Below are 18,014 nucleotides of genomic sequence, written 5' to 3' on the forward strand. Positions count from 1 at the left end.
AGCTGTATATTAAAATGACATAATCCCTGTGAGATTTACAAAACTGTAAAAAGGTAGCGACATTATTTTAATTGGATCCTTTTTAGTTTAAATCCCAAGCTATTAGTAAATCAATGGAGCTAGAAAGCTTGTTTTCCATTTGGTATCCAGTTTTCCTATTTACTTCTCTACTACGACTAGCTATGAAGATGCTCATCTCTTTGGGAAGTGGAATACGGAACTGACTAGACAGGGGTCAGACCTGCTGTGGTTGGCCTGACCCAACTGTCAAAATGCACAGCACAAAACTGGCTCTCGCTGTCTTTTAGGAAGATGAAAAGTAACGAGCTGTGATAACCTGGCTGGCCAAATGGAAGCCAGAGAGAGCCAGGGACGCAGCACACAACAGGAGCACGCCTGGAACTTGAGATGAGAGGCTGCAATGTTAGTGCAGGAGAAGCAGCCTCCCTCCAATCTGGGATGCCTGGGGAAGGTCAGGAAGGTTGTATTGCACACAGGCCAGGCAGCTTAGGTTTCGGGTTAGGCAAAGTCGGCCTTACTTCACAGAATAAGGTATGTGAGCAAAGTTATCTTCTCACCTAAACCACTTAGTGTTCTCACCCCTTATCACAACACGATGTGCTCCAGTTCACTGCTAAGTTTATGGCCTTGTTTGAAGCAGCTGTAGGATGTCACTAAGATGACCAACTGCCATGTAGAAAGCTAAGCTGCAAGACAGAAGCTGCAGTTACCTGAACCTCACGAAGGAGCCCCAGTTAAAAAATAAAAAGGTATTTTGAACTGACTTTTAATAGATTTATGCATTTCTTTCCTTTTTTTTTTAACCTCTTTCCCTCAAGAGGAGCTCAGAGTCTGTCATGACTTACCAGTCCATTATATTCAATATTCTGAATAGTCTATATTTCATTATCATAGTATCATTTACTCACATTACCATAGTTATCATAGTTATCATACTCACTGGCCAAGGCAGCTTACCGGTAGGATTGGTGTAACCTCTCATATTAACTCTGCTGTCACTAATGTGGTTTCAAACATGGTGGTCTGAAAGCTCTACTGCACGCAGGCATATAAAAGTGTACAGGCTGCATATCTGAAGCATCCGGACACAGTACGTTGGGAAAGGTAAGCACTCTGATAGCTATTAAACACTTCCCTTTTACAATCTGGATAGAGATGTCATTTGTCTTGCTTAAGGCGATAACTTTTTGTAAAGCCTAAGATCAGTTTTTACTTTAGTTATAAATTATCACAGGAGAGGGAAAATACATTTTTACCCCACCTAAATCAGTATATTATTCCATTAGTCTTAAATCAGAAATCTTGCCAGGGAGCACTAAGGCGAAATATTTTCCTGGGAGAAGGGCTGGATGCCAGCCACGAAGCTATGCCCAGTAGCCTGGCAGCTTATTATTAGCTAGGTAAACAGAGGGGAAGATGCCTGCCTAAAGCTTCCTTCCAAGGCTGGAGCCACACACACACTCTGAATGGATCTCACTGCAGGAGCGTGGTTAAAGAGCTCTCCACTTGAACAAAACCCCACACCTGCAGGGATCCGAACGTGCCCAACAGCAGGGCAGTATTGGTGCGGCTGCAACACTAAAGCATGAGAGTTAGAGGTGAGAATCGTTAATGTCTTGCTTAATGTGGAAGAAATAGAAAACTGCAATATATGTAAAAAACTTTAAATATTTGGCTAAAAAGGGCAATTCTTGTCAGAAGCATATACTGATGAGACATAGCATCCTATGAGCTTATGCAGAACTGACCTTGTGTCTTAAGGAAATAGCCAGATTATAGAAAATTTCCAAGAAAATAGGAAATTAAATACATAACAAGAGGTACTCACATACTGCATACAAAACCTTTAGTTGCTGGGGCCCAGCTTTCAGCCTAATCACATGTGAATGACTATGACTGAAGTCTGTTAAGCGACTGCACAGATTATCTCTAAGAGCATACAACCTAATGGAATCCCTCTGCCTGCAATGCTGCAGAAATGAGAGTAGGTCCTGGGTTAATTGTGGAAAGAGAACTCTGCCATCCCCACAGCAGTGAACATGAGGTTGCATAGCTTTCTGCCTTCCAGAAAGTAACCAATTCATGAAAGGAAGAAAAGAGCAGAGTAACATCTTCCTCAATACATGCACACAAAAGAAAATGAAAACAGCACAACTAACTTATTACTAAAGGTATTTTTTCAGATACCTAAAAATGGGAAAAAAGGCACTATTAGTATTGGCAAGTACTTCAACACCACAAACAAAAAGGTACTCAAGAGGCTATGCATTGCCTCAAGAGGCAATGTTAGGTAAAATCCAACCAATGTGAAGCAGGAAAAAAGACAAAATTACATAAAAAAAATACTAGAGGCAAGCAAAAGAAGGAATTCTTCATTAGATCAGGAAAACAAAGAACAGGAAAAAAAAATGAAATACTGTTTGCTTTTTTGCCTCAGTCTTGAGCAAAGATTGTCACCAGACTATCACCATTACTTAATATTACCAAGAGTTATTTCTAGACTAGACAGTCTACACCTGGCCATTGCTACAATGAAAGACGCTGGAGCTAGTTATTGAGCAACCTGTTCTAATAACCACAAACATCCATGCACAAGCTATTTCCCGTCCCTTGATTAGCACACGACGCCTTCCATTGGACTCAAACTCAAATCTGATCAAAAGCTTAAAAAAAAAAGTATTACTTATGACCTCATTTATGGAGTTCCTTGATCTCTTGATGAGAGAACACTATTGTAGAAGTGAAAATAAGCCACCAGATTCAGCAGGATCAAAACAATCCAATCTAATCCCATTTGCCGGTTAGCTGACCCAATGGACAAAGCAAACATCACATGGAAGAACAGCTAGGTCTAGAGTAAGGGTTCTCAATATAGTCTGCCAGGAAAGCATAACATGCAAACTAGAAGCCTGTCAAGTGGTAATAGATTAAGTGTACTAAAAGATGAGACATGACAGAAGGTTCTCAAGTATAGCCTGTATTCAGTCCTATTCTATTTTTAATATTGTTCTAAAAGACTTAATACAGTTGTCTTGCAGTACATGGTGAAGAATTGGACTAATTCTTCTAGGAGAGAGAGAAGAAAATCAGTTTTCAGAATAACCTTTAAGTGCACTGCAAAGCAACATTAGTGTTCTGAATGTCAATTCAGAATTCTGAAGTTGGAAATAATTAGCAAAAAAAAGAACTTTGAACTATAATGATAAAAACAAGCAACTCCTGTGTTTTTAACTGTTGTACCTTTAATATACTGTTATATCTTTTATGTTTTCATACACTATTTAAATGGTATCCATAATACCCTTGAAAACAATCTTCTGTATCTTGTATGAGAATGCCTTAAACTCACTGAAAATTCTACACTCAGCTATAACATGCTACTGAAGCAAACAACTAATATGGCCGTTGTACTCTCAGCTGTAGAGAAAGTAAAACACACAAAAACATAACGTGGCTATGAAATGTGTTAGCCTATTTAAAAAAAAAAAAAAAAAAAAAAAAAAACTTAAGTTATACCTAGCCTTCATCGTCAAGATGAAAATTGCATCTCCGAAAGATTGTCTTCCACTATCAACTAATGAGGGACAAGAATTGGGTCTCACTGGCAGAGATGCACAACCTTTATTTTTGCCTCTGACCTAGGTACAATATAAGGAAGTAAGATTATTATCTGGATCAATATGAGATATCTGAGAGATAATTAACTTTTTCCAACTCCTTAGGCCTTAAATTTTTAATAGAATTCTAATTTAATAAACAATGATAGCTGGGTAGTTGCATTATTTATACTAGTTTGAATATCTTTAATTTTGCAGAAAAGTAGACTGTGGGCTACTGTTGTATCAGCAGTTCCCAGGGCATAGTGAAAAAGCAAGAGTAAAGATCAGAAGACTTTGCAATGTCTATTTCAGTCAGATTTGATTTTATGATCTATAAAGCGAGAAAAACAACTTAGGCTCACTGGGTAGCATCTGTAGTACCTCTCTGCTTAGAGCTATATATAGCAACTCCCACTATTGATATAGTCAAAACAAAAGAAGCACTATCATTCTTGATTTACTTTGGAAATAATTCTTAAACTTCCCCTCAAGGTCTAAAAAAGGCCACTGTAGAATAAGCCACCTCTTTATAGGAAAGGAGCTTTCCTAAAGTCTCCATGACCCAAGAGTTCTTTTATATGAGGAATAAACAAAACTTTCCTTACTTAGGAGGCTGCAATATGTAATGAGATTTACTGACCTTGAATTGCAGTAGCACGGGTACTGTAAAACATGAAATTTCTGAAGAATAAATGAAAAGTAGCAGAAAAAAAAAAACTTTATTCAAAAAACAGCTTAAGCAACTAAGAACATTAGCACCTCTTACCAAGTTGACTCCCTATTGCAAAACACATTGATACTGATTTTTCAATGTTGTTTTACAAATATTGACCCAAATCCATGGCTCTGTCCTGAGATCAGGACGCACAAGGCTGAAACTCAGCTACCTATAGGGCTTAGTATGTAACCTCATACCAGTGATTAAGGAAGGGGATTTAATGGGATTTCCCAGTTCTTTAGAGGCTAACTTGCTTTTCGCCCACATCTTCTCATTTCAAGAAGCTCTGCATGTGAGAAGAACAAGAGGACAATATATTTGGGAGCTGGATAAAATGGCAAGGTATTTTTATTATTAATTCTCCTTTGGATAAAAGTGTCACACTTTTCAGGCTCAGAGCTCTGTTTCCCCACTTGTCCCTTGACAAAACCCGAGAGTCAGAGGCCAGCATGGAAGCATAGAAGGAATCATGTTATGATGAGCCTACCAGTGCAAAGAGAATAGCTCCCAGCCACCCAAGCTGATTGCTTAAACAGCATTAAGTATAACCTACTATGTCATCAAGCTACAAGATGCTGTGACTGTGCAGTTAAATATCTACATACACAGGGAGAAACTGATTCTAACAGTTTTTACCCTAGAAGGAAGTTCATCCATATGAAGCTGGATTTAGATGCATACATTTTTCTTTTGGAAGATGCAAAACCTTCTCTATAGAACATGCTGAGAATTAAGGAACACAGAGTTCTTGTAAAAGCATATCGTTTTTGATGATCATTATTTTAATTTTTAATTTTCTGTTGGTAAAGACAGAGCAGGACCTAGAACTTCTTTCCACAGTTAACTGAAGAATCCAGAATTTTAAGGAAGCAAGAGGGTGAGTTAGTAGACACCAGTAAGATATGAGGCATGGCCATGTTGGCAGGCCAGGAGGGATGGGCTGATCGTGTTCTCTGCATTACCAAAACAGCGTCAGGTATGCACACCATGCCATGGGTCGCTATCAGATCATAAAGTAAGACAAGATACATGTCACCTTGCTATGACTACACTGCCTGGACTCCAAGGAAGTAGCGTGGACCTTTTCAGATTGCTAACTGCATCTGGCAGACTAACTGCAGCAAGTGTCAACATCAGCTACTGTTAAACTGACTGTTATTGGATAGTTCATCCCTTTCAAGACAATTCTCATTCTCTGTCACCTTAGGAAAATATTTCTAGTTTACATTTTGCTTGCTTTTGCATAGCAGAGTTTTAATGGAAACAGGTTGTTGGAATGATCCTCTACACCTGGAACCTACTTACTATTCACAGTCTTAGGTGACCACAGATATCTTTGGAACATGAAAACATGTGAAATTACCACTGAGGAGGCTATTTAGTAGATCTATATGTAGAGAGACATATATAGAGAGATATAAACAAAATAATGTCTATGATCCATACTAGATAAAATTACACCTGCTCTACTAGAATGTTTTTTAAATAAAAATGAGCTATCATGATATAGAGACTATCTACAGAAAAAGCTACAGTCCACAAAAAGGACATTTGCACCTTTACCAAGGCAGGTCTCAGAACAGCAGAACAGGATGAAATGACAAATCAGCCTAGGGTAATACAGAAGGTCATTTTGAGATTTTCCTTCAGGAAACATGGATATTGATAATGAAGCTAGTATTATGCAACTTTACAGAGGCCATTTGCGATATTTAGCTCTTTCTAGATTGTTATTATTTACCTTGTATCACCTTAATTTAGACATTCACCTAGTAATCTGGTGTTATGAAGTGTTGTCATTCATGTACTTAGCTGTCCACCAAGAGCTACTTTAAACACAGCAGCAGCTGTTCAGCACTTCATCATTCTGACATGAATTGATTTTTCAGATATTCCTTTGAAGAACATATTTCTATCTTTCAATTTCACTGTTTTCAAAACTTTACAGTACTTTCATATGCAAATCATTCAATACTAATTAAAACACCACAGACTAACACCACATGTAATTCAGTCCCTGAAATCACAAAACAATTTTGAGTCAATTACAGCTGCATATGATTTTGCTCTAGATTCCAAAAACAAAAACATCAAATGAGGATAGCTTAAGATATGGACTCCTCTGAAAGTTAACTGTAGTTTACCAAGCAGTACTGAGGTTTCTGGTAGGAGTCCTATAAAGATTTACTCTTGGCCTAACGCTGTGTTGTTGATCACAGAATGATTGAGGTTGGAAGGGACCTCTAGAGATCGTCTAGTCCAACCCCCCTGCATAAGCAGGGACACCTAGAACACATGGCAATCATATCGGCATGAAATTATGCAGGAATAGGAAACTGGGAGGTAATAAAATGGCATCAGAATAGTTACACTGGTTAACTGGAGCACAAGGTAACAACCTGACTTTTTTTTTTTTTTTTTTTAAATCTAAACAGAGCTAAATGAAAGGTCACTTAAAAACTTGCAAGTAGGGTATGGACAAAGGAAAGAAAGAAGTCGGGCCACAAAAAGTGGTTATTTGTAACCAGCACTACTACTACTATACTGCTAATAATAATAAAAAACACAATAGCAAAAGTTAAGTACAGATTAAAAAGGATGCCTTAAGTGATAAGGCACACCAATGATAAAACACCACCAGAACAACAACAGTATTCCTGTCCAGCAGCTTGCCTGATTACCCACCACTGGAGGTTTTCATGTGAAGTCTCCGTATCTTCCAAACATGCAAGACAATCTTTATAAAATCCTAAGCTTGGACTTCAGTTGTTGCTTGATAAATAAGCATCTCATTGGTTTTTTAGGTAGCATTATATAGTGTTAATACTATATGGTAGCAAATCAGATCATAAACTCAGAGATCTTTTTCAAATATTAAGTCATAATCAAAGATTTTAAAGTATTTGCTGTAAATGCAATGAGACTATAACCATACTGAAATAAGAAATATCTAGACCATCAAGCACCTTCAGTATTATATAAGTAGTTTTCTTGAGTTCTTAGACAATAAAGTATAATACTAAATAACACTTTTGCTCGTAAACATAAGGCTGGTTTCCATGTGAAGTTAGACTGCTATTAGAATGGTATGCATGAGGTAATTTAACCACATATCGCAGTCTTAGGAGGCCAACATCACTGCAAGTACCTGCAGGAAAGTAATGGTGCATGCATGTGTCTCCAAAGTTTTCCAGCAATTTTTTAAATGGAATAGCTAGTAAAAAGGAAAAGGGGCATATCTAACGCAATGAAGTAACTGGGGTCACTTGTAAAAAACATCTCTTGTTCACAGGTTAACTCTCTGTGGAGTAGTACAAGAACACAACAACTCAACAAAAAATAATTTACATATTATACCACAGCTAAAACAAGAAAATTAGTATCTATTTTTTGTGGGCTGCAGAAAACGGGAAGAGCTTAACTGCCATCTTCCTCATATCAATGCAACTACACAAAGTGCCTAAGCCTTATCAAATTCTTCAAGACTGTTGCATGTGCATAACTTACAGTTTAGAGAGGCTGAGCTGTGTGATATGACCAGATGATATTTTGCAGATTTTGCCATAAGACATCTTGCTGAAAAATTCTGTGACTACATGCATCAACCTACAAACAAGTTTACCAGAGAAACTGGTATTATATTTATATTCAACTAAGGCCATACATACTTTTGGCCTTAAACTCATTTCTCACAGATGGAATAAGCATAGGACATGTGGAATTACTCTCCTTCCAGAATTGATCATCTCTTAGAAAAATTAACTGTTTCTGTGATTAATGCAAGACTATAATTAGGCTCAAGTGTTTTGAATAATAATTGCACATTGAAAAATGCAAGTAAGCATCTCTGAATTTAATGTTCTCACATAATTATGAGCTTTTTGTTTGTTTGCTTCCTTTTAAATGGCAGGTACACAAAGGAAATAGTGCCCATGATTAATCAATTTCATCCAAACTTTTGTCCTGTGTCACAATTCAGGTGAATTTCAAATTTGAAGACAGTCAAGTACCATTCTGAATTTAATTTTTTTCAGCACTAGAAATTATGAAAACAACGTAAGATTGGAAGGAGCCTAGGAAAACTATTTATGCATTTCCTGTAGGACAGAATCATCATCTTTCACACGCAATTGCCACTTTGAAAGAGTATTACTCAAGAGATTATTTCATGTAACAAAGCACAATGTATAAATAGAATTAATATTGCTGCTAAAACCAGTGCAATATTTATATCCCAGGGCTTTATGTGCAGTGAAAACCAAGAACACCATATCAAGAGGCTATAACAGTGAATAATTTCAGTTTTTCATTTATACATAAAATGAATAGCAGGTTCTGTAATCAGAAAAATGACGCTTCTGCTCCAAGCTATTCAGCATAGTAAAGCTCAAGAAAAATAACACAACATACTACTGGGCACTGCTTGTGTTGGCTATTATTTCATCCCAGTCAAGACTGAACATTTTTCTAGGAATATCTTTATAGCTACGTTCTTCCAGACCTTAATACAAACTTCAGACTCTCCTTCCCTTGTTGGCACCTTAGAACGACCTTTATTGCGGACACGTTAGTGCTGACATCTGTCATAGCACCCCGTTATCATTGTAAAAGTACATCAGTTTGATACGAGGCTATTTCCAGTCTGGCTTTAAGTCACCGGCCAACTCAGGTTGGAAGCCAAGTCCATCACCTCTCCCCAGCTAGTGATGGGAGACAGCACTATTAACACCAACTTTGCTTAATACTGAGGTAGGGAGCACATATACTAGACCACACAGAGGTCATCACAACGTAATTTGCTGTTGTGCAATGCTAATACAGCTAATGTAATCCAGACTTTGTAGTTAACATTGCCTCTAGTATTAGGAGTACAGTAGGTAACAATTCAGATGAGACAAAGTACAAGCTACACACTTGAAGTGTCTAAACTGATCTCAAATTTTAATAAGCACAGAGGTGAATGCCTGCAGGATTTAAACACTGTCACTCCTCTTGTTCTTACTAATACTTTCTGAGAGAAGTTTCTCTCCTTGTTAATAGAGGAATGCTGCTCCTGCTCCCCCCTCCCCAGGCTTTGAGCACATATATGGAACACGGAGACAACCCACCACTGGTCTAAGGCTGCAGATCCAAACCTTGTAATCCTTTACCTCCTATCCTACAACCTTTATCTTAGTGTTAAAAGGCTGTACTCCAGCCTCACTTTAAACTCTGAGGGATTTAGTGGCACCACTCAATTTGAATGAACTTATAACAAAAAAAAGAAACATGATGGAGAGAAAAATATATATATATGACAATATAATAAAACGGTAAAATGTAGTAAAACATAGGGCAGTAAGTTTTAATGATCACCACAGGATAATAGACAAGAATAGTATAGTTATCAAGCAAAAGATACATAAAAGTCAATTCAAAAAGTACCTTTATACCAAAGGTCGCCCCTGCAGAAAATGGAAAATAACTTTGCAAACTTCTTCAGATCAAATCACGTTCTCTACACCCTCCCCAAAATGCCCATAGGGAATTCTGTGAATAGTTTCCCCAGATACCCTGCACAACAGATGGTTAGGATTAAACATCTTGCCTGCAGCATCTTGAGACTGAAGGTTTGGCATTTTTGAGTGTGATGAACAGTGTACAATTGTGGACTCTCCATGTGTTTAAGATAATCGAGAGTGCCAGATACACTGTTAAATGCATGCACGGGAGTGATAACAGTTAGAAGCAAGCTATGGCACAACTATTCCTCAAGTCTGAAAAAGTTAGATCTCCAAGTTTTCCTTTCTTAATAACAACGTACTCTTATAAAGTAGTCATTCTGAGACATAAACGTTGAGATTTTTGTTTCTAATTTGCTTTTATCTTAACACATTCAGCATATGAATGTCATGAGTGTACTTGCAAAAACACTGTTAAAGTACTTTATGTTACATAACCAAGGTTCCCAGAACTTTGCAATAACTGTCTGTGTACAGTCAGAGCCTGACCTCACTGGGAGAAACACCATAAAGGAAAGGGAAAATAAAAAAAAACTTAAACAAAAGATATTGTAGGGTAAGTTTTCCTGCTTAAGTGCTGTCAGCAATTCAAAGTCTATTAAGATGACAGTTCACTATGAACTATGTTTTTTTCCCCAGAACCTAGCTTTAAATCCCAAGTCCAGATGAAAACATCCCGTTTCAAACATTTTACTTATCATTTTCATCTTTAATAGAAAGACAATGTAGACTTTTTCACTGAGCGAGAAAGTACTTGGGACTTGCTAATTCGCAGAGGGCTGCAACTGTTTTGAAAAACTGCACATTGCTCTGGCTAAGGCTTTAGTGTTTCATCAAACACACCCCAAAACTTCTGAATTTGAATACATAAATAATCTTAAAGCTTCAATTAAAAGCTAAGTTTTTTAAAAAAAAAAATTAAAAAGTGCTTACTAAAAGAAATGATCTTCCTGAATACAGTTGCCAAACACTGTACTTGTTAATTAACATTTCCATCAAAACACCAATTTAGTATTTATTTTGCTCACATACTGCTAATTAAGGCATAAAAGCTTAAATATCCCACTTGTGTTCTTAGAACATTTCCCATACCACAAGATTTGTTTTTGTACAAGTAGAGAAAATTGTAGCATGAAAGTTGAGTTTCCTATATGTTTGTATTTACCCATCTAGTATCTGTATCTATTTATTCTCGGATAATCTTTGAAAAAGCTTCAGCATGAGCATTTCAAGAGACAGGAAAGTCTATACAGCAACTTTAGCAGTAATCAAGCTTAGTGATTCAGCCCAATCATATTGAAAAACATACCCTGCCAAAATGAATTTACTGCTTGTACTTTGCATTACAAGCATTCCTGTATACAATAAGAAAAGCTTTAATAAGCAGATACCCAAGTTGACTCTTATAGCCCTAAAGGAGTTAATTCACCAGCTGCTTATGATATGTTTGTGATACAAAAGCTCTTTCCTAGATTCATCCTCAGGCGCATAGTCCTAAGCCTATTAATTTCTACCATCTTTTCTAGGACTGCTATTTAAATCTGGATTACCAGAGTTATAGTACAAGCTATTTTTTTAAAAAAGCCATTTGAAACACTTGACTCCATTTATACAAACACGATCATGACCTCAAACATGTTTAAACACAAATGAAATGGGTAAAATCATTGTAACTCAACTTGTGAGCCATGAGTAAACATACAAAAGCCGAAGCTTTTGACACTCCAGTGAGTGGATGCACAAGAAATGTGATGCATTTTGCTATCTAAGCTCACTGCCATGGCAGAACATGCAATTATGCAACTTCTGTGTATTATTTCAAGAGCTGTGTTTGCCTGCTGCAAATACAATTTTCACTCCCTCAAAGATTTAGAACCTTTCAGATGAAGCTTCAATTCAGCAGAATAATAAAAAGTCACAAATAAGTTTCTTACTACTTGGAAGCTGCCCCCACCCAGCTCTTTGCAAAAAATGACCTAAGACTCAAGGTTATTTCCAAGCATTATTACAAACAGTACCAGTTATGTGAAGGATGTTATTGTTTATAAATCTCTTCTAGTTCTCTGAACAATCTACTTAAAACAACCACAATTCACTTGTGATATTATAGTACATATGAGCCAGTGATGGAGGACACCAACTAACCCTGGTTTCTAGCAGGAACTATTTGTTTGGTTTTGTCTGAAATAAGAATAAATGGAGCATCTGCATTTCACTAGGTAGAAACATAAAGGAAGCAAAACAATTGTGTTTTGCTAATGAACTCGCAAGTAAGTGATTATGCATGATTTTAAAGTCAGTTTTAACTTTAGAATGGAAATGTCATGTCTCAGCTATAATTTGGAGACTTCAGGCTATCAAAATAGATTTGACAATTAATATATATAAAATCAAATCAGCACTTCTGGTCAAATGTCCTGGTGTGAAACATCAATCCTGTTATTATTGCTGGCAGTGAAAATTGAGCATGAGACACAGGAATTAACTGATACTCTTCTTAATCATTCTCCCCTCTAACCCTCTACCCTTATCAACCTGAGCAGACTCCCATTACTTTAATTTTGTCCACATTTCCCTATATAAACCTTGAAATGCAAATGGTGAATTTGGGTTCAAGTCCATTCAAAAGTGTAATTTCCCATTATGTCAGGTCTGCAAATGGCAGTTTGTGTAGGTACCAATGAGAAACCTAGGAGAAACAGGGACACCAGGAGGTATGGTGGTGGACTGACTTGGATCAAAAGCCTGGGGAGTCATTGAGAGTTAAGCAACTAGCATTATTAAATGCTTTGAATTAATAGTACTGCAGCAGAAACAGCATAATTCAGCAGCCGCTTTGAAATAAGGTAGATCAGGTGCCTAATCATAATTTCACCAGTCACCATGTGATTTTACTTCCAGTCTTAAAAAAAAAAAAAAAAAAAAAAAAAAAAAAAAGGGCTATAAGTTAGATGTAAACTTAACTGCATGTTAAAACTGCATTGTTCAGCTGAGGGTGGGGGAAAAACAGGATGCATTTTGTTTACAGCCTTGCATAGAGAGCATTGTCTATTATAAGTGAAGATCTACTCAGAAAGGCTGCATAGAGCATCCCAGGCAGTGCCCAAACAATTACTTTGTTAACATGCAGTTTCAACAGAACCAAGTTTGAGTCTGGTACTAACAGTGCCTGGTATCATTCAGCAAAGCAAAATTTGCAGGCAAGACTATATGCAGTGTTTTTTGTACAATAATGAGACCTCTATCTACAATTAGAATACATTTAGTAGTGGAAGGCCTTGTTATTGACAAAGCATCAACAGTGGTGTGTGTTACCTCTGGCAAAAGTAATTTAGACCAAAGATAGCCAGGGACTTAACTGTTCAGTAAACTAGATAGCCATTTTAAGCTACCATGACTGATGGAAAGCTAGATTTTTATTTTAATATGTACAGTGTTCCTCACATTTCATGAATGAAACCTGGTTAACCACAATTATCCAAACTCATCATCCAAATTTGGGCCTTTCAAGTACTTTTGTTCAACCTCAGATTCTAAATAGAGATACTCTAAATATAGATGCTAAACATCATAGGGACACAAGCACACTACAGAAAAACACATTTTTAGCCACAATGCAGGAATACAGATACTAGGCCTAACCTTATTGCACAGGAGAGAGTGCCCTTCAGAACATATTGCCACTTGTTTTGCTTGTCTTATCTATGCTGCATCCAAAAAAGGGGTCATAACATATACATTGATTGCAACACAGATTAGTATAGCATGATGTTTGAAGTACCCCAAAAGCAGGGCAGCTATACCAAAGCCAGGGAGCTCTATAGCAGACAAGGAATTTAAGGTTTCTCTTCCTCTGCAGTTTGAGGGACACGGTACTATCAAAACCTTGGTAGAAAGGTTTTCTTGGTAGAAAAACCTTGATTTTTCATTGTACATGCGGTGTGGCTAGCTTATAGACAGCATTAAAGCTGATACAAACAAAGAGAGTTTCTTGGAAGTTCATAACACCTACTTTGTCACTAGATGCTAGTGACACAAAAGTTAATGTTTCAGGTTCAGTGGTACCATTCTGCTCCTTCTGCAATAAGGAGTGGAATTATTGTATAACTCACCAGTAATACAAATTCAGCTCTATTTAAACAAGTATGTACAATAAGTGAGAAACAGACTTACTACTCTAGTCCCTGAAGATCTACGCATTCCTCTAGTATTAGAGGTGCTCCGTGTGCTGGTTGAAGTTGCCAGTGGAAGTGCAGTAGAAAGCTGAAGAGGATTGAAGGGCATCAAAGGTATCCTGATGTCTCCTAAAATGCTTTGCTTGGAGTTGGAATTTTTAGTAGTGAATCTCTCATTTGCACCGTTCCCTGAATCTCCATTAGCAATCTCAGTTCTCTCCTCATTCTTGATGCTTCTCAAACAGTCCTTCAGCACCAGCTGAGTTGCAGGTTGACTCAGCCAACACAAAAAGAGTTCGTCCACCTTCATTTTCAGGACAGGTTGCAGAACTTTCCCAGCTGGCATTTCTAACTAGTCTACCTTTTTGTCTGATCAAACACAAAATAAAAGTTTGAAAATCATCTACTTATTCCTTTTGCCTTTCAAGTTGTCAGTGAAGTTCCTGTTAAGAAAAAATAATAGTACTTAATAATACAGTTTTAAAGTGTTTAGTCCCACAGAATGTGAACAGATGTGATGAAATACATTAAATCAGGTGGCAACACTGACATATGGCCATTTTGTAGGAAAGAGCTATTAACCAAAATCAAATCCACAAGACAGTTTCTTTAAAAAGCATAATATGTAAAGAATGGAAATTGGAGAGAAAAAAATTTCACTTAAACCTTCTCAAACAGAACCATGTCAAACAAAAGTTCTCCAGGAACATAAACAAACACACGCATTATGAGAAATAGTCCTGAGAAGAATTCTAATTGAACCCAAGGACTAAATGTCTATAAACAAAAAGTCTGTGCAAAAAACCTTGGTGACAAGACAGTTATCAGCAAATTAACAATGCTTTCAGTCAAGAGATTCAGAGCTAACACTAAAAGCTCAGTTCATATTCTGAAACTTGTGCTGTTATGCCCAGTCAAATTCTCATAGTTCCTTCCTCAGGATCTGTTTACTTGGTACTGCAAAGTCAGTTGATATTTTAAAGTGCGACCTATTTTGATATTTACTTTTACAGATTTTAAAGTCAATTAAAACACAACTTGAGTTAAGAGCTGGGATAGTACGATTTCAGGTTCAGCTGTTCACTTCTGACAATTTTTTTTCTTGTTTACTTTTTTTTTAAAAAAAAAAAACAGGACTAGAGCCAAGCACTGAGGACAGAACCAAAGTTGTTATCATTATCAGCTCTGCAGTCAAATTACTTAGTGATCTGGTCTGGCTTAAATAAAGCCTGTTATTCCCCTGCCTTTCTAAAAGCCTCTCAAAAGCCTCCACGCTTATAAATATTTGATCCTTACTTAGGAGACAGTAAGAATGTGGCAAACATTTTGCCGAAGAAGCCTTAAGAGGAACGTGAAGTAACGCAGCACTTACATGTCAAATTAAAGCTAAAGTCAAGTCATTGTGAAACAACAGACCTGGAATTATTTTGGACACCGTGCCACGCAGGACTTTGCATACCTCCGTGCTTTGCTAATAACTAAAAAGTTAGGTTATGCGGTTCCAGCGGGTACACCTCCCCCTTCACACACACACACACACAGCCAGCAGGACTGGCAACATTGAAATTTCCCAGAATCCCGAACGGTTGAGGCTGGCAGGGACATCTAGAGATCATCTAGTCCAAACCCCCCGCCCCAGCAGGGACACCTGGAGAACGCGGCACAGGGTCGCATCCCGGCGTGTTCGAATTTACTCTCCAGTTACTTTCTCTCCCCGCTCCGAGGACGCAGCGGCGCTAATCGTTGCCGAAGCCTCAGCCCGCCCCAAGCGCGGCCCCGAGAAACGGGGCGCAGCCGCCACCACCTCACGGCCGCGGCGGCCGCCCCCGCTGCCCCGCACCCCAACCCGGGCGACCGTTGGCGGGGCGCGGGAACCCCGCGCAGGGGGGAGGGGCGGCGCTCACCTGCCGCGCGCAACCGCCAGCGGCGCCTCCCGCCGCTACCTTCAAATCCGCGCCCGCTTCCGGCCCGCCCCGCGCGGCTCTCGCGAGAGTTCCCGTCTCCGCGAGACGCGTCGTGCAGTTACTACGGCAACGCGGGGCGGGGTCGAGCGGCTCCGTTTTCCGCGTGCGTCATGACGTCGCCGCGGGAGTGCGTGGGGGGCGGGGGGAAAGGGGGGTGTTGCGTTGCACTCCTTTCCCGGCAGCCTTTGCGGGGCGGAGCGTGGGCTTGAGACTGCCGTGCCGTGCCGTGCCGTGCCGTGCCGTGCCGTGCCGTGCCGTGCCGTGCCGTGCCGTGCCGTGCCGTGCCGTGCCGTGCCGTGCCGTGCCGTGCCGTGCCGTGCCGTGCCGTGCCGTGCCGTGCCGTGCCCGGCTTGCTCGTGCTGCAGGGCTCCCGTGGTGGCTGCTCTAGGGAGCGGGGAAGGGTGTAGAGCAGTGAGGGGAAGCCTTGGGGTTATAGCCAGGATTAACACAGGGCAGGTGACCTTCAAAGAGGGCACGGAGATAAGGAAGGACCAAAGAGGAATAAAGGATACCTGCGAGGGACATCTTGCACGTTTCAGCATGGCGATTCAAAATATTGCGTGCATTCAACATACTGCAGTCTTTGGGCAAAACCATTGGCGCTGTTACAGGTGCATTGGGAAACTTTGACCTCCTCCTGTGGGCACTGGGGAATTTTTGCCCAAGTCTTAAAATGGAGTTAAACTAAACTTTCTACCTAAAATTACTTTCAAAGTAGTTGAGTGAGTGCTCGCTTTCTGAAGCAGAGTGGTGCTTCTTCCTGCCCGTAGATCAGCAAGGTTCAGAAGTTTAGAACACCAAAGTGCATATTTAGAAGACCAAAGACCAATATTACCTTAATCTAAACAGGAATAAAGCATTCAACATAAAGCAGAGGAGGCAGATGTTAAAGTGAAAAAAAAATCTGTAAATATTGTAGAAGTAATTTTAAAGCAGGGGAAAAGGTGGCAAGGCCTGTGTGTTATTATGGACAGCAACAAGACTTTTGTCCTAGAACTGAGAATCTGAATTAGGGAGAGTGATGGCAGAAGTACCGACGTGGAACAAAGAGGACTTTTAAAACATTATGAATGCCTTTGAAGCATTCCTTAGTGGTGGTGTAGCCATCTGCTGATTGACATATTGAAGACAGGTGGCAAGAGGGGCGATCAGAGAGTGAGTTGATGAGAGTTGTAGAGTTGGATATCGCCTGCATAGAGATGATGCCCTTTGTTGAAACTGGCAGTGAGATCTCCCAATAGAAAAAGAAAAAAAAGATGTTAAAAAGTCTCTGAAAAATACACACAGTCACAGTCTTCTCCTGTGTATGCTAATGTAAATTCAAAGCAATTTTAATGCTGACTTTATTAGAATTTGTCATGATCAGCATTGGTGTGAGAGAGGAATCAGTTCTACTCGTCTTCTGTTAAACTGAAGGGGCTTTAGGTGTGAGCAGAAGAGGCATTTTAATCTCCATGTGGGGAAGAACTTATTTCCTGTGAGGGTGACAGAGCCCTGGAACAGGCTGCCCAGAGAGGCTGTGGAGTCTCCTTCCCTGGAGATCTTCCAAACCCGCCTGGATGCCACCCTGTGCCACGTGCTCTGGTGTCCCTGCTGGAGCAGGGAGATTAGACCAGGTGATCTCTAGAGGTCCCTTCCAACCTCAACCATTCTGTGATCCTGTGATCGTGATTGTCAAGTAGCATAAATACTTGCCACTGGCAGGGGTATTTAGGAGGAAACACAAAGTGGGCAAGAGCAATACGGATACCTGCAGCTGACAGGGATATTCTGAATGTGCCTCTGGATGGACTGGGTCTCTTCAACAGTATCTCCTCCTTTATAGAGCTATATAAAGCCAAACTTGTCCAAACATTAACATGTTTCTTCAGGACTTCCAATGATAATTGATATTCCTTTTTGACTGCTGTTTCCACATTTTTGCTGTAATTAGAAGTACACAGGCTTTTCTGGGGTGGTCCCCATGTGTGGCAAACAAAAATCTATTTTAGTTAAATTTCTGTAGAACATGTATATTTGTTTTCAGGATGGCTTCC

The 18,014-nt window shown here is 39.3% G+C and overlaps 1 protein-coding gene across 2 annotated transcripts in view; it reads right to left on the reverse strand.

The window, feature by feature from the left end:
- Window positions 1-14,450, reverse strand: part of PPP2R3B (protein phosphatase 2 regulatory subunit B''beta) — a 50,458-nt gene extending 36,008 nt beyond the window's left edge. The window contains exon 1 of one of the 2 annotated variants that reach the window (XM_010217698.2): window positions 14,013-14,450. In XM_010217698.2, the coding sequence (XP_010216000.2) occupies window positions 14,013-14,360 (348 nt within the window). In that variant the 5' untranslated portion in view covers window positions 14,361-14,450. The remainder of the gene's footprint in view (window positions 1-14,012) is intronic. The other variant, XM_088521840.1, reaches the window with a different exon arrangement.
- Window positions 14,451-18,014: the final 3,564 nt, after the last annotated feature.

Source organism: Tinamus guttatus, unplaced genomic scaffold (assembly GCF_059628265.1).
Source record: "Tinamus guttatus ecotype Peru unplaced genomic scaffold, ASM5962826v1 Tinamus_guttatus_pri_ptg000134l, whole genome shotgun sequence".
Taxonomy (NCBI): domain Eukaryota; kingdom Metazoa; phylum Chordata; class Aves; order Tinamiformes; family Tinamidae; genus Tinamus; species Tinamus guttatus.